General features: G+C 39.2%; 2 protein-coding genes across 3 annotated transcripts in view; one reads left to right on the plus strand and one right to left on the minus strand.

Moving 5' to 3' along the window:
- LOC134213044 (probable nuclear hormone receptor HR3) overlaps positions 1 to 22,813 on the plus strand; it is a 566,164-nt gene that overhangs the window by 266,870 nt on the left and 276,481 nt on the right. The window lies entirely within an intron of this gene.
- Positions 6,823 to 22,813, minus strand: part of LOC134213046 (endonuclease G, mitochondrial) — a 458,875-nt gene continuing 442,884 nt past the window's right edge. Inside the window, exons 3-4 of the mRNA XM_062691561.1 lie at positions 8,034 to 8,105; positions 6,823 to 7,963 (exon numbers count right to left, since the gene is read on the minus strand). Of these exons, the coding sequence (XP_062547545.1) occupies positions 7,923 to 7,963; positions 8,034 to 8,105 (113 nt within the window). The 3' untranslated portion in view covers positions 6,823 to 7,922. The remainder of the gene's footprint in view (positions 7,964 to 8,033; positions 8,106 to 22,813) is intronic.

Genomic DNA, 22,813 nt, shown 5'->3' on the forward strand with positions numbered 1-22,813 from the left:
CAGACGTTTCTTCTCCTGAAAAAGGCGGGTATGCTGTCTCCGCTTCTGTCTATAACGTTCCACGTTCTGCCGGGTACCTTGCTGCAGCACGACCGCCCGCGCTACATCCTTCTCCTACAGAATCTGTCTGCACTCTTCGTCGAACCAATCGTTCCGTCGACTTCGTCCCATATACCCGACGTTGTTCTCCGCTGCGTCGTTAATTAACTCTAAACTTTGCGATAGTATCACTCATTGTATCGCAATAGTATTTCGTGATATTTCTAGTAACCACGATTTTCGTCAAACAATGAAACGGTTGCTAGTTTGGTTGTTATGGCGTTGTTAGTTGGAGAAACACAGTGCTCCCCCATATAGGACACCTGATTTCTACCTTCCTCAGATTCTAGAAAACTTTCAAACCGCATTTTATGTTTCTAATACCATCAAACAAAAACGTGGGCCCAAAGTTTGCTGAAAAAGTAATAGCAATAGAAATAGTTATTCAGTATTTTTTTTAAAGAATTTAAAGGAGACTGAAATCATGTGTTGCGGGGGTGGACTGTATCGACTGGATGACGTTGTGTTCTATGCTTTCCCAACCAGGGCTCTTCGATCAATTTACCATAGATACGACGTAATTTTTCGCTAGTATTTGTTAGTATTTTCGGATACTGCCTTGATTCCAGCAGTCCTCAGGAGGGGCCCCATCGAGCTCACCCTCTTTCGGCAACGCTTCCTCGAGATACTGTCCGTATGCAGTGACGACATCAGGTTGATTCAGTCGCTCTAGGTCGTACCGCGGTGGTCGTCGGTACCGAACATTGTTGATGACGGATAGTTTTGGGCGCAGTTTAACCATCACCAGATAGTGGTCAGAGTCGATGTTAGCGCCACGATATGTCCTGACGTCGATAATGTCGTTGAAGTGTCATCCATCAGTGGTGATATCCCAGTGTACCGATACAGAAGGCTGTGTTGGAAGGCGGCGAAATAAATTAGTCGTAGGCCGTTTTCGTTCGTCGGTCGGTGAGCGTTAAACTTCCCAATAGTCGGAGTTAAGACCTCCTCTTGGCCAACCTGAGCGTTCAAATCTCCTATGATGATTTTGACGTCGTGGCTTGGGCAGCTGTCGTACTCACGTTCCAGCTGCGCGTAGAATGCGTCCTTATCATCATCAGTGCTTCCGGAGTGTGGGCTATGGACGTTGAGTATGCTGAAGTTGAAGAACCGCCCTTTGATCCTCAACCAGCACATTCTCTCGTTGATCGCCCACCATCCGATCACGCGCCTTTGCATGTCGCCCATCACTATGAAAGCTGTTCCCAGCTCGTGTGTGTTGCCACAGGTCTGGTAGATGGTATGATTACCTCTAAACGTTCGCACCATTGATCCCAGGCCCAGTAGATGCATAAGAACTAGGCTAGTGGTGCTTAAAATCTTGTGATCAACATGTTTTGTTCAAGACGGTACTTTATGTATCAGATAACCATGTTTGTCATCACAGTAACCAAATTTTCATACTTGAGAAGAAGCAAACCAAAACAATAAATTTGACATTCAAGGTTCCGACCAAACCCTGCAAAATCAGGGTTACTATGGTTGCAATCACCTTGATCACAAATCTCGCTTAACTTTTCAAAAGGACCTAAGTAACATTTTTTTCATGAATTAATTTTAATAGCGCAATCAACAGAACTACATTAAAGCTATTGATTGCAGTATTCAAATTAATTCATGAAAAAAATGTTACTTAGATCCTTTTGAAAAGTTAAGCGAGAAATGCTGTATGGGATGTTCAATCTGTCAATAGTTGGGTTCATTGCAGAGCCGCCTTCCAGATCGACTTCGGTGCGAGCATGATTGTTTTCTCCACAACACACCAAACCGTTGCATTTTCCTGATTATCCATCCTTTCCAGGAAAAAAAATTCCACTTTCTCGTGAGTGAACCCGTAGTGAGAAATCCCGTACAAATCAGTCAACTCGTTCGTGAGTTATATTGCCCCAAAGGAAATGCGAACTCATTTTAACATATAGAGAGGAATAGAGAAGATTCATCACTGAGGCGTTCATTAACGACAGTCATGTGGACTGTCAGTAGCAGCATAAGTTTTAGAACGCTAGTGGCGCTGCTTCAATTGGTCATAATGTATGCATCATGTTGTAGTGCGGTTTCATCACCAACATCGATTTGACATTTGTAGTACCGGTACTTTGGCTGCCAGGTCGAAGTAACCTACATGTTAGTCACGCGAACATGAACGACATTAGCAATCTTATACTTTTGAATCAACTGGACTGACGATATTTTGTCCGAAATTGTATTTAGGAGCTGACAAAGTGACGATCTATCTCCACAACCTGCTCAGCAGGAGTTATCAGGCGATCGATAGAGCCATGTATGCTAAAACTATGCTTTGTCATGTTGTTATTACCTACTATTTCTGAAGTAGCGTGGGGCATCGAAATCCGTACACTTTAGGGTTTTTAGTACCGACCCTTTTTAGCGAGTCCCGGTACTACGGTACTGAACCCCTCAGTACCGGGAGTACCGGGAAAATACCGGTACTGGAAGATTTTTTTTCGAAAACCATTAAAATCAATAAAAAGTCAGGATTTAATGGTAACGATTCAAACTTTATTCATTGCTTTGTATGTATTCAACACTTGTCTTGGGGCTTGTCCTTATCCTTGAAATATGCTTTCAAAACGCACAGTATATTCAATGTTTCGTCAGACATACGGAATCGTATTTTAGTAGCGAAGCTTCCAGAAACGAAGAAAGCTTTTTCTGAGTCTACAGAAGTAGGGCGAACTGTTGCATTTGAATCATGAAGCATTGACAAGTATTTTCCTTTCAGCTTTTTCTGGGTCGTTGTAAGTTAACTCTTGTCTTACAATCTTTACGAATCCTGGTACAGTATTCGAACTTACAGGAACACTCTTGCCTCAAGCGGGGACGATTTGGAAAAATACTGATGAAGTGTGACGATTTTTTTGGGATGTGACGATGTCGTTGCGGTTTGATTGTCTTGAGGTACGTCATCGAACGCCTGACGTTTGTCCTAATTGATTGTCGCTGTCATCACTGGCAAAACATCTTTTGCTGGCAAGGATAGGGCACTAAATGTCAACGAAGGAAAAATGAGTATGTTTTGACAGATAGGAAGCCAACATGTTTGGGGACGATAACAAAGGGAACCGCAGCGACAATCGTCCTCTATAGTTTATTACCTGTATTGTCAGGTGTTTGAAATTTTAGAAAAAAAAATCTAGCTGCTGCATTCAAATAATGTGGTTTTAACCATCGGAAGTTTTAACCAAAACTTTTTCCTTAGTACCGAAAATACCGGTACTTTCATTAAGCCAGTACCGGTATTTCGGTACCGAAAATTGGTCGGTACTCCCGGGAATTCCGGTACCGGTACTCCCGGTACTAAAACCCTAGTACACTTAAGCACCTTCGTATATGAAAAAGTCATTAGAAAATAGGAATAGAATGTAAATAAAACGTTTGTCATTGACACAGGCGCATGAAGGCTTCTACCTTTGAAGTGTTTCACATTTACTCATTAAAAACTACGAAAAACATGATAAAATAATGAATTAAATCAACTACTTCTGACTCGAAATCCGTCCACCGTGGACGAATTTCGAATCAAAGGATCAGAATCCGTACAGCTATTTCTTAACTAAATATCTAAATTGAAACAACCTGATTGACTGAACTACCACTGTAAATAGTTCGATATGCACCTTGAGAAGCGATCTCGTCGATTTGTATTCCACTTATCCGCTTATGTAATGATTTTCAATTAGCAATTAAAACACAATTACTTTTGGTGCAATTATGCTCTACCCGAAAACAAGATGGCGGCACAAACTCCGCGTTTGGTGGGTGGAGATTTGTTTTTGATTTTTGTGGTTTAAATTTCAAAGCCTTCTTTCCAATTCTATGCCCTAAAAGCTTACTGTCAAGTATCTGAACAGAATAAGATTAATTATTCCTACATTAATTACCTTTAACCTCTCTTAATTTATTGATATCTCATGAGGTGGACGGATTTCGGTGCTGTACGGATTTCGGTCCCGCACGGTACATCACTTTGGTCAGGATGATTCTCATCATGCGATTGCATACAGTATTCAATGTTGAGAAACCTGCGCGGTGTGCTGACATTGCTTGGGTTTGACATTCCACAAACGAATCAAATCTCTGGCGAGCGTATTGATTGTTCTGGTGTCGCACACCTGATTAGTGACCGGAACATGTTGCCTCCAGGCCAGCGAGATAGAGCGCAGTTGATGATCGATGCCTTTGGGGTGAACTTCGTTGTTGTGGATCTCATAGACGCAACACTGCAATCGATCCTAGTTAACGTGATGATAATTAGGGGAACGGTTCGGCACTTCATCCCATAGCTCCTATTTCAATCCCATCAAAAACAAAGCAATGAAAAGGAATTTGGTTAGTTTATTATTTTTGTGATTTTTTTCACCAGTGAGCACGGGGGTTAGCAAAAAGAAGCGACAAGATTGGTGTTGTATTTCTTTGTTTTGCGATGAGATCAATATATGTTCAGTGAGATGGAAATCGTAACAGTTCCCCTATATCGGGTTTGCAGATTGCGGTTGACTGCAACTCCAATTCCAACTACCAACGGATAGTGGTCCGAGCTCATTCAGGCAGATCCATTCTTTTCGAAGAAGGTATCACGTCTACCTTTTTCTGAGCAGTATCAATGGAAAATCATATTAACCATTGCGTTTGTCCGGGCGAACACATTATTTTGAAGAAAGTATTTCATCCACATTGTTCTGAGCAAACGCATTCTGTTCAATAGATATGCAAGTTCCCTGGGTTTAACCTCCTTATGCTGAGTAATTGACTTCCATTACAGCACAGTAAACAATCTAACATCCGCTGGTTGGGTGAAGAAATATACAAAATCACTGCAATTTTAAATGATTGTCTGCTATTAAACTTGAAAACCAGAATAACAAGTTCTGTTCTTTATCGACGGTGACATTCTATGCCACGGTTCGGCACAATGTCAATTCATTGAATTAGAATAAAGTGCAGCATAAAAATGAGATATCTCCTCTATTAAATTCCCGCACAGCCTCAGCCCAACCAGACCCCACGCAGCCCGATCGTCATGATGCACGGTAATGGTACCTGAAGAAGTTAGTGGCTAGGTACGGGCGGCGGTGGTGTTCTGTAGCACGGATCACATAAGAAGCCTGCTAGTCGTGCAGAACGAATGGCCAACAAAAACCCATACAAAGACACCGAAGAGCCGGATTAGTGAGCGGGGGAGAATGCACTTTTCCGCTGCAGCCGTGAACCATCGAAATGCAGCAGCATATTTTGTGATGCTGGCTGGTCACCGAGGTGCTGAAGTTTGGACCAGAATAAAAATGCTCCGTGATAAACTCAATATTTTCTTTAAAAATGATATAGGAAATATGTTCCATGTTTTGTATTAAAATATCTTTCTTCTTTCGTTTTATTCAGAGAGAGTCTCACATTAGGGTTTCTTACCCTATTCCCGGCCTAACATGCGTACGACTGCATTATTTGATTGATATTTATGACAGGAAGCCACTTTTTCTGAAATTTGTAGGCTGTATAATACTGCATTGGGGTTCTCTTCTGCTTAAAAAATAGCTATCCGTGCTAAATATCGTTCAAAGAAGCTTTTATGTGATTTAAATTAACGAGGTGCAGCACTCATTTCAGTCATAGCGATTCCCAATCCGGCATACAAAAAACCAGTTCCCGGCCTAAGCAAAATTTCACTCAATCTCTCAACATTTTACTCTCATTCTCTCTCGAGACGGTAGAAAATGCGATGTAAACAAAAATATGCACGTTCCACGACAACAAGATGCCAGATGGTATTATTCATAATCATTTTTATTTGGTTGCGAAGATATATAAACTCATCCAAATTTCTTCCAAATACTTTAAAAAAAACTATTTATTTCACCTTTTAAAATCGAGAGAACTATAAATAACATGATAACGTCAACATATTAGACAATTTTCCTATTAACGATGAAGTATCATTTTTATAATCCTGGCCTTTTGGCAGCACGGTGCGGCTAGAAGTTCTTGGGCCGAGGTGAATTTTTGTTCGGTTTGTGAATACATTTTAAAATGTATTCTAGTATGTTTAAATAAGTTCTAGTGAAACGAACAAATAAGAATAATTGAAGTGCGGGTGTTTAGAATTATGGTGTGGTGATTAACAGCTTCATGCAATGGTTGGATCGAGCATTGTGACGATTTTCAGGTAGGTGTTTATTCGATAATACCGTTTTGTAAAAGTGGAAAGAATAACTCCGGCTCAGTGGTGTGGCATCGGAGAGTGAAATTTTGAATTCTACATTTTTATTTTCTACAATTGAATCAATTAGGAGTAAAACAAGTGATAGAAAAATATTGAGTATTGTGAAAAATAAATGGGAGACTTTTTAAAAGTTATCAACCATAAACCTACGACTTCCAAACAGTTTAAATCATTAGTTTTCTGTGCAGTGAGCCGGGAACCGGGTCCATAGGCCCAAGTAGTAATTTACCCTATATGCAAATTTTGCATTCTTAAGTTTTGTAAAATTTATGCCTTTTGTAATGTACTATGTTATTTGATTTTTTTTTCTTTTCCGTATGGACAGAGTTTTCAATATCTATTTAAGCAAAATCTTAATTCTTTTAATAACAATTTTGGATAAATTTATTGGCGTTTTTTGAATTTGCCATTGAAAATTTTATTCACAACACATATATTTTTATTTGTCGAATTACATTTTATTTAATTTTTTTATTTTGTAATGTGAACTTCATGTTGTTGTCTGCGGTTTGCAGTTCTAGCTACTCGATACGGCGGCGTACAGGTTTCGAAGGTGGGCTGCGTACCGGTGCGCCCGTCGCCATGCGCGGTATTGCTGCTTAGAAGCCCCGGCCCCGGTAGGTTTGCTTAGATGGCTGGTGTTCATACCGAATCGCAATTAAACTTGCGATTGGCCTTGATTCGTAAGAACGATGGTGGTCACCCGGGAGACGTTGGAGGGTTGAAAGTTTCTTTATGATGTGTTTTTCTGCTTGGCAGCCATCCGGAGGAGACGGTCCGGGGAGACAACGACGCTCGTCGTCGTCGCCGCTTAGAACTTGGACTTGGCAATTGAATGGCAAACTTGCGCGTGTAGACTTCGTGGAGGTGGTAAAGCTGGTTGGCTTGGAAACCTTGAAATCGTTAGATTGGCCGTTTCTTATTCTGCAAGATAGTAACTGTAAAAAAAATCAAACAAATGTAGGCTTAATGGGCCTCGTATGCAGTCCGGGTGCAATTGAATGGAAATCCCTGCGCAGATGTGATGGTTCGGACGAAGCGAGGTGGCGCGGTGATGATTAATGGAGACGCACGGTAGTTCATTATCATCCAATGTGGCAATTAGCGATGGAGGTTTTTGCCGTTAGACTCACATGGTTCAATGTTGAGTTCTTCATTCGGCGTGCCAAGTCGATGGGTCGAAAGGTGTTGGGTAAGCTCTTCTGATCGTCATGGTGAGATTCATGGCACTTGAATCCAGGCAATAAATCGTATCGCCTGATCATTTTCCATCGTTGATTTACAACGTGCCACGAAGCCTTCAAGCGGCCGATTGTTCATCATTCCACCAGCATTGATGGATCTCAAGATTAGCACCACAATAAAACTTTGTATCGATGACTTCTGCGGCAAACAGTTTGGTTCGCCAGATTTGCTAAACGACAACGCTGATGGCTTCATAAATAAACATAAACAGCAAACAATTTCCAAGTTGGGGGTTTGTTAGTTGGGAATCGCGAGAGAGAGAGCGATAGCACTGCGCTTGAACATTCGGTGCGCTGACTGTGGATGTTGGTGGCCAGTGTGTGGTGAATGCAGTTGGCATTCATGCAGGGGACCCGAAACGTGTGGCGCCTGTGAAGTTTCCTAAAATGGAAATTCGACAAATGGCTGATATAAGTTTGAAAGGCTGTGCTAAAATGAAGGAAAAAAATACCGGTGAGCAGTCCATGTAGATAAACGACGATTATGTAATGCGCAATGTCCAGTTGAATATGTGTGAATTGGTCTGAAAGAAACTTTAGCAGCGGTTCAGCATATTAAAAATTTTACTACGTTCTGGGAATATTTTGACTGATTAATTTATATACATCCATTTGAGGGCAACAAACTAATTATAATACGACTGAATTACAGAATCTAAAATGATGAAATAATAATTATTTATATTCGTCTACCAAGCCACCAATTGTCAATCAAGTACAATCTGCAAAAATCTTAGCTTAGCTTAGCTTAAGTTGATTAACTGTACACATAGTAGTTGCTAGTCGTGATTGGCAGGGAAACAACAAATATGCACAGCTCACCAATTGAATAATCTTCCTGATATAAGAAAGCTATTCTTACTGTACATGATTTGGGGTTCCAATGATTCAAGATTTTTAGAATAACTATTTAAGATCTGTCCAAACTTGCCGAAACAAGTTGTTGTTGCCTTTATCAGACATTGCGCTTCGTTTATTATTCTTCTACAACACGATCGATCTCGCTCTAATATTATTGCTCGTCGATGCAGAAACTATTTATCTCTCTCCGCGTTCTCCCGGACTAGCTCGCGTGCCCAGCACCAGCACGTTGGACAACGTCTTACCCGAAGGTACTGGGTGTCAAATTAGAATCTAAAATTGAGGACCGTCACGAAATCATGTAAGATTTTAAACGTCAATAGAGCCTTTATCTTTCAAAGGATTTTAAAGATTTCTATATCAATCGACTCGGAAACTCTCCAGCAATTTGTCAATTTCTTTGGGCATAAAAAGACCGGTATTTCGCATTCGGTATTACCGGTATTTTGGCTGCAAAGAATGTTTAAGCCAAATTTGAGCATAATCAGTCATAAAAAAAAACCCTGACAATAATAGAACAAAACCTGCCAAAGCCGTCATTCCCCCTACCTGATCCGAGACAACTTTTCTTCAAAGTACAAAATACAATGGCTAGGCGACGGCAGAAAAATCATTCTCAACAATGGCTTTACGTTGTCCAACGTCTACCTTGCGGTCGTGTCTTGTACACGATTCTGATTTTTTTTCACTTCGCGTTCTCTCAGACTAGCTGACTGCCCAGCATCAACACGGTCGAACCTGCACCAGTACAAGTCTGCAAAAATCTGAAGAAAACAGCGCAATCCACTGTTTAATACTTGACTTAAACTAATTGTATTGTATATTTTTTCAAGGGTGAACTGGTGCACATGAAAACTTTATCCTTACATCTGAGGATGTCCGTTTATCGATCAATTAATCAAGTAATCGATTAACTTCGACTTCTTGTCAATAAGGCCGATACAAATATTTAAAAACATAACATATTTATCAGGGGGGGGGGCCCTCGAATTTTTTTTGCCCCAAAAAAATATTTTGAGGGGGCAACAAAACAAAATCGGAAAATTTTGAGGATTTCCAAAACATTCTTTAACAAATCCGATGAGTTTTACTGATTTTTTCCATTTTAATATTTATTTTTTATTGTCCCCCCCCCCCACCTTGACCTTTCGAAGACCAGTAGGACATACAGGCCGGACTCGATTATCCGGAGGCTCGATTAACCGGAGGCTCGATTATCCGGGGCTCGATTATCCGGAGAAAATGGCTCGATTATCCGAAGTCATAAAAATATGACTTACAAAAATAGAAATATGTATTATCAGTGTGTATCCGTAACGTATCCAATATGTGCAAGACACCTAGTAATGATAGTGCCTTTCTCGCTTTCCTAAGAGACTGTTCACAAATTATCAGGAAGTCAGACCAAGCGTTACCGTCCGTACAAACAAATTAAACCTTCCATAAAAAAGGGTTGCGAGAGGGATAGTGGGGTATCAAAATTATCAAATTCAGCGTTACGAGTTTTGTGAAAGAACCCTAAGGGAACGGAAATCAAGAACATTCATAAAAAAAGGCCAATTTATGATTTTCAATTCAACGCACCGATATTTTTTTAAGCATTCGTATGTACATTCTGAGTACAGCATTGACATTGTAACTCATGCTACCGAATGGTCCTCCGTAATATCCGGAATGGGTTCGTTCACAAATTACGTTACGCTATATTTGACGATTTTGAACCTCCATCCTCCCCCTCGTAACGCATGGAAGGTATGGAAGGTTTATTTGGCTTGTGTCAATCGTAACGCACGGTCTGACCAGCTGCCTCTCCTTCCAGTGTTTCGTAATTTGTGAACTGCCTCAATATTTATATGGAAAAATGGTCATTTCGCCTACAGTGGTCCATGTATAGATTCAAACACTGGAACTGGTTTACGCATAGTAACAACAAAAAATCCTTTTGTTTAGGGAACGTCCATTAATTACGTAACACTTAGAGGAGAGGGGGGGGCGTCCATGAAGTGTGGCAATCCATACATTTTTTTTAGATAGGATCTAATATGGGCAAAACATACTTTTGCATATAAACAATAAAGACGGATCCTTAAAAAAACGAAAATCGATCCATAAATAACTTTTGAATGTTCCATAAAACGCTACCATAAATCCATAAAATAGTTCAGGAAATCCCATAAAGAATATTTTTTCGATCCATAACTAAACTAAAATTTAGCAATTAATGGGAAAATATGTTCCATTAACATAGTCAAGAAAAACAATACAATTCCTGCTATTTTACCATGAACGTATGACAAATGATCCATAAATCTTTGGAAAATGATCAATAAAAAACAATTTTTTGATCCATAAAACTTCAAATTTGCGCATTTTTTTATGGTAATGATGATCCATAATTTCAGTAATATGATCCATAATTTTAGTCATATGATCCATAACTCTGGCCATTTGATCCATAGCTTTGTTCAAATGATCCATAGTTTTGGTGATATGATCCATAAATTTTGCAAATGATCCATAGATTTTATAAAATGTGTGGATCAATTAATATAGTTTCATTGGCCTTCTTTCCAAGCATTATTGATCATATAAACAAAATTATGGATCATATGACCAAAATTATGGATCATATTACTGAAATTATGGATCATTATCAGGATAAAAATTGCGCAAATTTGAAATTTTATGGATCAAAATCAGGGAATCAATATTCGAGCAACGCCTAACAATATACCCTTTGTCGTCAACAGAGTTTGTTACTGACAAACGCACCTAGCGACAAACCTTTATCAGAACCCGAACACAATATGACAAGAATCATTTGCCTTGCATGCTCTGATATTTACGAGAATACGATGCTAATATTGTAATCATTGTTGGATTCTCGAATATTTCCATAAGAGCAGAAACTATGATAGCATAAAACCGAAATTTGCTCTAGAAATAATGCAAAATAACGGAATGAAAAGTTAGCAACAAGATTGTCTTCTTTTTTGTTGCTGACAAAATTTTTCGGATCTTTGTCATTATTATCTCCGACAAAAACAAAGCTTTGTCGTTGGTTCTCTTTTGTCGCTTGTTTCGCAAGCGCATTTCAGAAAAATTGATTCCCTGATCAAAATATAGTTTTTATGGATCATTTTTCAAAGATTTATGGATCATATGGATCATTAGATTCCATAATCTCCCGAACTATTTTATGGATTTATGGTATCGTTTTATGGAACATTCAGAAGTTAGTTACGGATCGTTTTTCATTCTTTTATGGATCGTTTTTGCACATTGAACGGTGCAAAGTAAGGGCTGTCTCGAATATGGCCATTTTTTGCGTTACGTAATTAATGGATCTTCCCTTATCCATACACAATTTCATGCTCAGAATCTCGGACAATAACCTGGTGAAAAAGGTTCCTGATAGGGATCCGCAGGGGACAAGAACGTGCTTAACGATAAAATTTATTATATGGTGGTTAGAGATATGCGCCGTCGCCGCCGACAGTTTATGGCAATCCCGTTGAAACTCCAGAGGATTTCTCGTGAAAAAGCTATTTTTCTCGAAAAAAAAATAGAAAAAGCTTTTAGTAAAAACTAAGAATTTTTAATGAACATTCTGAAGAATATTTTTCGAAATTTCGAAAACACCGTTGAATTTCTGAGTAAATTTCCTTAAAATTATCTTTTTGTAGAATTTAAAAGAAAAAAATACAGGATCACCATCTTTGACCAGAGCTCGCATAGACTGAATACTTAACACTTAGCATTAGACAACGGACAGGACATTCACACAGCACCTAGTGAACAAGTGGAGCGTTTTCCGCTTCAGAAAATGTTTTCTTCTTACTAGGGCGAAAATCAAACTCACACTCCATGGCTTGCAAATACGCTTTGCCGACTGACGCCACTAACAATGCAAATTCCAGAAATTTCCCGGGTAAATGATAAAGAACTTCCTTTGGGAATCTTGAAGAATTACCTGCGTAAATTTCCAAGGATTTCCTGTTGACACAGAATTTCACGTTGAAATCAAATGTTTTGACGGGGAAAGGCCGTTTGTTGTTTGGCCGAATATGTCATTAATCCGAAACTCGACTGGCATAAAATCATTTGGCCGAAATAGACATATGGCCGATAATGTCGTTCGGCCGAACAGGTCATTTGACTGAAAAGTCGTCTAATCGAATAGGTCATTTAGCCAAAAAGGCCTAGATGGTCGTTTGGTAGAAAAGGGCCATTTGGCCGAAATGAACATATGGTGTTGTTTGCCCGAGCTGCCGAAAAAAAATCGTTTGACCGAAAATGCTGCTTGGCCGGACGAGGTGACATAAGGTCGAAAACGGTTTGCGACGTACGGGTGAAGATCATACGGCCGAACTGATAATTTGGCCGAAAAAGACGTTTGCTCCGACAGCTCATTTGTTCGGAAATGGCGTTTGGCTGAACGGGTCGACGTTTTTCGCCGTATAATCCGATCAACCGAATAACATTTTCGGCGGAATTGCCCTTCCTGCTAAACTTCCGTTTCGGACAAATGGAATTTTCGATGACAAGGCCTATTAGACCAAACGACCTGTTAGGATATACGGCTTTTTCGGCCAAATGACTAGTTTGGTCGTACCGCCAAACCATTTTCTACATAATAACCGTATCGGACAAATGGAATTCGGCTAGATAGCTTTCGGCTTAACGTATTATTCGGCCATGTGGTATTAGGTCAAATGACTTTCAACCAAACGACCCTTCGTCTTTTGAAATTTTTCTCGTAGAATTTCCGAAGAATTACTAATAGACAACATAAGGAATTTCACGTAGAAATCCAAAAAAAAATCCGTAAAAAATCCAGTTGAAATTCCGTTGGAAACAGTTTTTGTGAAACTTTAAAAAATCACAAGGAAATTCTGTTAAATTCGAAGCATGCATGCCCAATGGCATAGGCAAACTCCTAAACAATTTCTCGTAATCAAAGAAATTCCCGTGAAAACTATAGAGTGAGAATTCGAAAAACTTGGCGCTGACCTCTAACGGTAGTCAGAATCCATGAATGGACCAACGAGATATTTTATTAGATATTATATAACTAAAATAATGATTATTTGAGCAAAAGTTAAATTTTCATTTAAACAACAAAAAAATTGCTCGAGGGTTCGATTATCCGGAGTGAAATTTTTTCAACACTCCGGATAATCGAGTCCGGCCTGTAATTTAAATTAAATATTTGTAACGGCCTAATTGAGATAATGGATTGGTTTGCTTCCACTAACGCAACAATTTTTTATTTGAGCAAAAACTGTAACAAGAACTATTATGAGGGCTCCAATATCTCTGGAAGATTGTGGTGAAGCTGCTCTAAATAAATCAAAATTTTGTATGAACCTACAGTTATCCAACTTGTTCATATAAGTCTCTAGAGTCCTTGCGAATGCTTCGCCATCCAAATAAGTTCAACGCAGATGTTCCAAGTCCTCCAAATTGTCCGGGAGTTGAATTCAATTGGTATACCAGGTCAACTACGCCTGGTATCAAACTGATAGCAACCCAGCGTTTCCATATAAGTCTCTAGAGCTCTTGCAAGAGCTTTACCAGTTAAATAAGTCTAACACTGAAGTTCTAGATTACCCGAATTGTGCGGGAGTTGAGTTTAATTGGTATACCAGGTCATCTACGCCTGGCATCAAACCAATAGCAACCTCGGCATGTCCATATAAGTACCTAGAGCCCCTGTGAATGATTCACTATAAAAATGAGTCCAACGCAGATGTTGTAGGGTCCTGGAGACGCGCCAGCCTCGGGCTGAAAGTCTCCCTAATAAAGACAACATAAAAATGTTGTAGGGTATCGAGTTAATTTCAATTGATCTTCTAGGTCAACTACGCCTGGCATCAAACCGATAGCAACCCAGCGTGTCCATATAAGTTCCTAGAGCCCTTGTGAATGCTGCACCATTCAAATAAGTCTAACGCAGATGTTCTAGGGTCTCCAAATTGACCGGGAGTTTAGTTCAATTGGTCTTCCAGGTCAACTACGCCTTGCATCAAACTGAGATCAATCTAGCGTTTCCATATAAGTACCTAGAGCCTTTCCAAATGCTTCACCATTCAAATAAGTTGAACGCAGATGTTCTAGATTCTCCAAATTGTCTGGGAATTGAGTTCAATTGGTCTACCAGGTCAACTACGGCTGTTATCAAACCGGTAGCAACCCTAGCGTGTCCATGCAAGTCCTTGGAGCCGTTGTGAATGCTACGCCATTTAAAAAAGTCCAATGCAGATATTCAAGGGTTTTGCCAATTACTCTTGACATGTAAAAACAAACGATTTGGGGCCAATTTAGTTGAAATCAATTTTTGCTGTTTTCTCATAATAGTGTAAAATGAATATTTGCAGTTTCCGGAGACAAATTGTATGGGCAATGTCTTCTTCTTATTATATTGGCAGTACATCCCACACTGGAATTGAGCCGCCTCGCAGTTTACACACTTAAATCATTTCACAGATTTCGGTGAATTTTGCTTCAATTCACCGAAATCTCAACAGCAGATTTGTTCGGTAATTATTTCACCAAATTTTCTGCGATTTTTCTTTTGTTCAACTGTCAAAATCACCGAAAATCAGTAAAATTATTTACCGAACAGTTCTGCTGTTGAGATTTCGGTAAAATTTTACCGAATTCGGCGATTTATTTTAAGTGTGTAGTGTTCATTAAGCACTTCCACAGTTATTAACTGCGAGGTTTCTAAGCCAAGTTACCATTTTTGCATTCGTATGTCATGAGGCTAACACGATGATACTTTTATGCCCAGGGAAGTTGAGACAATTTCCAATCCGAAAATTGCCTAGACCGGCACTGGAAATCGAACCCAGCCACCCTCAGCTTGGTCTTGCTTTCTAGCCGCGCGTCTTACCGGCTAAGGAGGACAGCCTTAGAAATTAAAATAAGTTAATTTAGTACATGTTGTCTTCTGGAGTTGAATCCATTGGTCTACCACGTCAACTGTAACTGGGGCCGAACGAAAAGCTGCTTTACATATCATGCACTTAAACCACTGCCTGTTATTTGCAATCCAAAATAATAAACTGATTATGGATCGACTGCACGATTCAATTATATTCATTAAACGACTACTAAGTCACAGTCTCAGCCGTTCAAAAAAATAATATTTTATTGAAAATGTTTGAAAAACTCCACATTTTGCCTGGTACAACCGATACTAACCCATTTGACCCAATAGGCCATTTGGCCGAACTGGTCATTTGGCCGAATAGGTCATTTGGTCGAATGGGTTTTTTAGCTGAATAAGTCATTTGGCCGAAAAGGTCATTTGGCTGAATAGGTCATTTGGTCGAATAGGTCATTTGACCGAACTGGTCATTTGGTCGAATGGTTTTTTTGGCTGAATAGGTCATTTGGCCGAAAAGGTCATTTGGCCGAATAGGTCATTTGGTCGAAAACGTCATTTGGCTGAATAGGTAATTTGGCCAAATTGGTCATTGGGCTGAAAAGGTCATTTGGCCGAAAAGATCATTTGGCCGAACAGGTCATTTGGTCGAATGGTTTTTTTAGCTGAATAGGTCATTTGGTCGAAAAGGTAATTTGGCCGAATAGGTCATTTGGCCGAATAGGTCATTTAGCCGAACAGGTCATTTGGTCGAATGGTTTTTTAGCTGAATAGGTCATTTGGTCGAAAAGGTTATTTGGCAGAATAGGTCATTTGGCCGAATAGGTAATTTGTCCGAAAAGGTCATTTGGCCAAATAGGTCGTTTGACCGAATTGATCATTTGGCCGAATAGGTCATTTGGTCTCACTTCTCCCTTCTCAATCATCATTCCTCACTTCTCACTGCGAAGAGAGACGTCTCCCTTCTTACTACTCTCTTCCCACTTTTTACAGTGAAAAGTGAGAAGTGCAACGTCTCACTTCTCACGCACTATTCAGCCATATGACCCGTTCGGTCAAATGACTTTCGGCCAGATGGGTTTTGGCCTTATGGTTTGTTCGGCTTTATGGCATTTGGCCAAATGGCTTTCGGTCTAATGGGTTTCGGCCTAATGACCCTGTTGTTCAAAACACATCTCAAGCAGCACCACTTGTTCCTCAATGAGTAAGAGCAACTGTGATGTGATTTACTTAAGATCTGAATTATGTACAGCGCGTCGTATGTGGAACTTCTTTGTAACACAAAAAGTGCAAGAGGTGGAGTCTATTTGCAACATCTTGCGGCTGCAATGAAAATAAAAACACGAAACCGAACTGATAATCGAACCATGGACCTTCAAACTTTCACCCTTTCTCTCTAACCACTACACCACCAATTCTATTTGGAGATTCTGCCTACAAGTGCACCATATAAACAACAAAGCTATAAGTAACTTCATTGTACCTCTAAGGGAACATGCGGGACTGATAAAAATAAAAGTGAGCTGCAGCTGAGCACAAAGTGTTTTGCAACATATCAGAAACATTGCGGCAACTGTAGTGTACCGAAATGTTATTTTATTTGTGCAACTAATCTGTTTTGCTTCTGATGTGCCACATTGTGAAACCAATCATGCAAGAAGTCATTTGAGAGGCAGAATGCGATACCAGTGGAACGGAAATGAAACATTGAAAGTTGATACCCAAAACTTGCTAGCTCGAAAATGGCTTAAGCTAAGGCTTAGTTTGGTAGATCTTACTCCGTAAAGGTTGTATACTATATTTTATTTCACGGTACGACATTCCGCGGAATGTACCAAATCTCCGAAACACGTTTCGTGGAATGCACCTTTTTTCCGAAAGACATTTCGCGGAATGCCATATGGCGGAATTCAGATAGAATAATTATCATTGAAATATTTACTGAATTCTGCTTAATTACATGCAATGCGGTCTAAATTCCTTTGGATTGTGATTTAAAGCAATGAAAGAAGGTAATGCATGAAGAAAAGAAAGGAGGTATTACCTTCTATGAATTAACGCATATGCCCGGTATAAAGCAAAGAGGAAAAATAATGCCTTCTTTGTATGGATGCGACTGTGCGGTATAAGGCGAAAGGAGGGATAACGCTTTCTTTAAATAAATGCGTCTGCCTGGTATAAGACGAAGGGAGTTGATAATGCCTTCTTAAAAAGAACGCCTCTGCCCGATATAAGGCGAAGGGAGGGGTAACGCCTTCTTTAAATGGATGCGTCTGCCCGGTATGAAGAAAACGGAGTTGATTATGCCTTCTTTAAAAGAACGCGTCTGCCCGGTATAAAGTGAAGGGAGCTGTAATTCCTTCTATGAATGGATTCGTCTGCCCGGTATAAAACGAAAGTAGGAAAAATATCATCTTCAAATTGTAGCGTCTGTCCGGTACAAAACGAAAAATATAATGCCTTCTTTAAATGATACGTTTTCTCGGTATAAGGCGAAAGGAAGAAATAAAGGATTATTCATAAAAACGTAGGGATACAAAGTAAAAAGAAGAGATAATCCCTTCATTATATCTGGCCCGTCTGTCAGATATAATACAGGATTTGTAAGGGGAAATTGAAATTTTGAAAACTACTTCTACATATTCTGGGAGAGTGGGAAGATGCGTGGCTGCCAAGCAAGACTATGCTGGGTTTAACTTCTGACCCGGTCTAGGAAATTCATCTATTAGAATATTTCTCGACTTTTTGGGCATACAAGTTTCAGCGTGTTAATCGAATGCAAAAACATGATAACTTGGCTTAGAAACCTCGCAGGTAATAATTGTAGAAGTGCTTAAGGAACATTAAACTATTATTATTAATATTCCGCCAAATGTCGTACCGCGAAAAGTTACATACCGCCAAATGTTCAACCGCGAAAATGAATTCCGCTAAATGGTTTTCGGCGAAATGTTATACAATCCTCCGTAAAACACTATTTGAGGTTATGGATTTCAGTCTTTTTATGCTCAAAAACGGGCTTCACGTTTTTATCTGACGTTTCGGTTACATATATTGTACCTATAACAGGAGTCAACTAAGTCCCGTTTTTGAGCATAAGAAGACTGAAAGCCATAACCTCAAATAACACCATCGTAGTTAATCCGTCCTAGAAAGTAAAACACTACGCAAAAGTGATCTACCGAGCTTACTAACTCAATTGGATTAAAAGTTACAACCGTGATTGATGCTTCTGGTGAAAGATGCAATCATCCTTTATCACCTCAAGTGATATAATCTACAACTTGTGATCCTAAGCGCAAGATTCGAATAACACACCAGCGAATCCAAAAATACAGTTCACGTCGATTCTATTAAAAAGGTAAAATGATAAAAAAAAACATTGTTGCGTCGTATTGTTGCGAAAAATTTCGTCAATTGGCACACTGAGACCCAACCTTTTTCGATAATTTGGATCTTACAGTTCAACAGAATCATTAGGCTACTGGATTGAAAATCTGGACAGACACCTGGGTAATTAGAGGAGCCGGAAATATGGTATCTATCCCCCATAATGGGCATCCGGAGTAGAGGTGTGCGCCGCCGCGCCACGCCGCCGCCGACGGTTTTTGGCACGCCGCCGCCACCGACATTTTTGCATCGGCGCGCCGCCGTTTAAAATTTGTCACGCCGCTGATCTATAATTTTCCACGCCGTTAAAATTTTTCAGTGGAAACTCCTAAATTATTGGATTTTCCGTATAATTTCCTGATAGATCTCTACAACATTACGTTGAAACTCCAGAGAATTTTTCGTGAAGATAACAATTATTTCCATGAAAAATCCATACAACATCTTGTTAAAATTTCGAAGAGCTCTCCGTAAAAGCTGAGCGTGAAAATTGCGAAGGAGTTCCAGTTGAAATAAAAAAAATCTGTTTGAAATTTAATTTTTTAACAGAAAAGTGTTGTTCGGCAGAAAGTCACAAGGTTGAAAGTTGTTAGGCCGAATCGTTTAACCGAAAAGACTATTTGGTAGTAGCCTACCCGAGCAAAGCTTAAGAGCAAATCGATAACTTGTTTTAATGTTGTGAAATCATCGATTATGTTTACTTAATTTGATATCTTTTCGATTGTTTAAACGGTTCATCTTACTATAAAATAAAAACTAAAACTTAAATCAAAAACTATTTCTGCTGTTGATGAGAGCAAATCGAAAACTAAATTTGATATTGGTTTCCGATAGCAAAATAAGCACACAGTGTGATGTCATATCATTCAATTTAGTAATTTAGAGATCAAAATTTGTAATCAATCATGATGATTCCTACATATTTGAAAACAATTATGAATCAAGTCAAAATCAAAATATTCTATATGCTCTTATTATGTTTTCAGACTTTGGTAGGATATCTAGCCTACAGATATTTGGCCGAGAATGTCATTTGGTCGAACAAATACTTTGGCTGATAAAATCGTCTAAGACGAATTAAGTACTGTCCATTTAATTCCACCAGTTAATTTTCGTTATCTTTGCAGATACGTATTTCGACCACAACTGTGTGGTCGTCTTCAGTGTCTTGTACTTGACTCGGCAAGTCGAGTCAAGTACAAGACACTAAGACGACCACACAGTTGTGGTCGAAATACGTATCTGCAAAGATAACGAAAATTAACTGGTGGAATTAAATGGACAGTACTTAATTCGTCTTAGACGGTTTAATACATTCCACTAAACGAGCTTAATATATTTTTCTGATAAAATCGTTAACTCGTCCTTCGGCCGAAATAGTCGTTTGGTCGAATGGACAATTTAATCAAAAGGACATTCGGTCGAAAGTGTCGTTCGGCTGAATTGGTCATTTTGGATATTTTCACGACAATAACGGAAGAATCCTTAGCCGTGCGGTAAGACGCGCGACTACAAAGCAAGACCATGCTGAGGGTGGCTGGGTTCGATTTCCGATGCCGATCTAGGCAATTTTCGGATTGCAAATTGTCTCGACTTCTGTGGGCATAAAAATATCATCGTGCAAGCTTCCTGATAATACGAATGCAAAAATGGTAACCTGGCTTAGAAACCTTGCAAATAATGAGAATCTCTACAAAGTTTTTACGGGAAGTTGTTCCAAATTTCTACAGGAAAACATTCGAAATATTCACGGAAAGTTCCTATTGAGTCTATTTTGAGTATTCTTTAAAATTCAAACACAAAATTATGACTAGGAAAAGTGATGCTTTAACGTTGACTTCCCCAATCTACATTAATCAAGTCGGTTAGTTTTTATCCTTTATTAGAGTGATTTTTTCTCGCAGGGAGAAGTTCATCATTGAACGGCTAGTTTGGCATAGCCAACTTTAAAACATCGGAAAAATGCTCGGAATTTTTGGAGATTGTTTTTGGATTTCTTCAGAAAATTCTTTCTATTTCGATTTGTAAGTTCCATCCCATTCCAATAAGATCGACGGCCAAGCTGGTAATTTGGCCGAAAAAGCTGTTTGCCCTAACAGGTCGTCTGGCCGAAACCTAAAAATGCTAATTTAGCAGAAATAGTTTTTGATAGAATGGGCCATTTGGCCAAAAATGTCATTTGGTCTAACGGGGTCATACGGCCAAATTTCAATGACTGAACCTCGTACTGAATGGGTAATATGGTCAGAAATGGCCACTTGTTTGGCGAAATGGTATTTTTGTCAATTGATCATTGAACAAAATTCCGTGGCCTCTGTATTTTTAAGTCGGTACTGGACTTTAAGCTAAAAGACATCTAGCCAGGTACCATTTAGCAAAAAGATTCACGGAAACTGTTATCAGATCAAAACTGGTTTGAACGAAAATGTAGGTTGGCCGAAAGCGATGTACACAGATAAAAATATGTTGTGATTTTAAATGTATTTTCATGCACATATTTGGAGCATGCAAATAAACGTAACATTCAATCGATCTCACTATTCTTTTAAATCAAAATAAATTTAAACAGTGCTTGATCGTAAAATTCAATCAAATTCAATTGAATATCGAATGTTAATTCGTTTGATGGGATTAGCTGCAATTTTACACGTCGTTGAATTTTCAAAATTATTTGCTGTGTACAGCCAAAAGGAAAATTTGGACGGACTTGCAAAAAGTTATTTACCCTAACAAGTCATTTGGCAGAAAATGCCGTTCGGGTGAAAAAGTCGTTTGATCGAATACGCATCATCATCATACCAAAAATGACGTTTGGTAAAAAAATGCATTTGGCAGAAAAGCCATTTGGCCCTTAAAGGTCCTTTTTTGCAACCTTCCTTGAAAAGTGTCGTTCGGCTGAATTGATAATTTTGCCAAAAAAGACGTTTATCCAAATAGGTCATTTGACAGAAAATGTCGTTCGGCCAGAAGGGTTGTTTTGCAGAAAGGACATTTTCGGGCCAAATTACCATTCCTACCAAACGTCATTTTCGGTCAAATGCTATTCGGTTAAACGATTTTTTCGGCCAAAATACCAGTTCGGCTGAATGTCGATTTCGGCTGTATGTCGTTTTCGGTAAAAATACACTTTTGGTCAAACCATTTTTGACCTGATAACAGTTTCGGAAAAACGTTCAATTCGGCTTAATGGGATTTGGTTAGCTGGCTTTTGGCTTGAATGCCAGTATTGACTTGAAAGTTGAGAGGTTACGAAATTTTATTCAACAGTCGTTTGACAAAAGGCATTTTCATCGCAAATGTCAGTAGGCCAAACGGATGGATATTTTGGACTAAATTACCCAATCAGTTGTTGACATTTGGCCGTATGACTTGTTGGTCTAAACGATATTTTCGGACAAATGACCCATTCTGTCAAACGACCATATCGGCCAAACGGCATTTTTGGACCAAACGGCCAAACGACCTGTTAGGGAAAACGACTTTTTCAGCCAAATTACCAGTTCGGACATACGGCTTTCAGCCAATGGAATTTCCCAAGAATTTCTTACGGACAATACACTAGTCGTTCGATAACTGCAACATGACGCATTCTAGACGTCAAACAATTGTCAGACGTCGTCAAAATAGAAGTGCATCTGATTGTTCACCGCTATGCAGCTATCATCGACTTTGACATAATTTTGTAGCTCAGCTGTCCGATAACTGCAAAACTGATGTAACTTTCGAAATGCAGTTGAAAGCATTGTAGTTAAATGACTTTCAGCTATCGAACGTCTACTGTACAAAAAATTTCCCGTAGAATTCAAATAATTTCGAACAATTTTTCGTTGAGTCATTTTGAACAATCCTCCGCGGAAATTCTAAAGAAGTTTCCGTTAAACTTATGGAGAATTTCTCTTGAACAATCCAGAGAATTCTTCTCAAAAACTCCTTAGAGTCTCCCGCGGAAATTGTTAAGAATTTACTGTTTTATCGTTGGCCACGCCATACTAGCCGTCTCTTTTATTATAGACTGTGAAAGCCAACGGTAAAAAAAACCATTCAACAAGAAAAAATATTTTAAGCTCTTTTTAGTGGAATGTATTCAAC

This window comes from Armigeres subalbatus, chromosome 2, assembly GCF_024139115.2.
Source record: "Armigeres subalbatus isolate Guangzhou_Male chromosome 2, GZ_Asu_2, whole genome shotgun sequence".
Classification (NCBI taxonomy): domain Eukaryota; kingdom Metazoa; phylum Arthropoda; class Insecta; order Diptera; family Culicidae; genus Armigeres; species Armigeres subalbatus.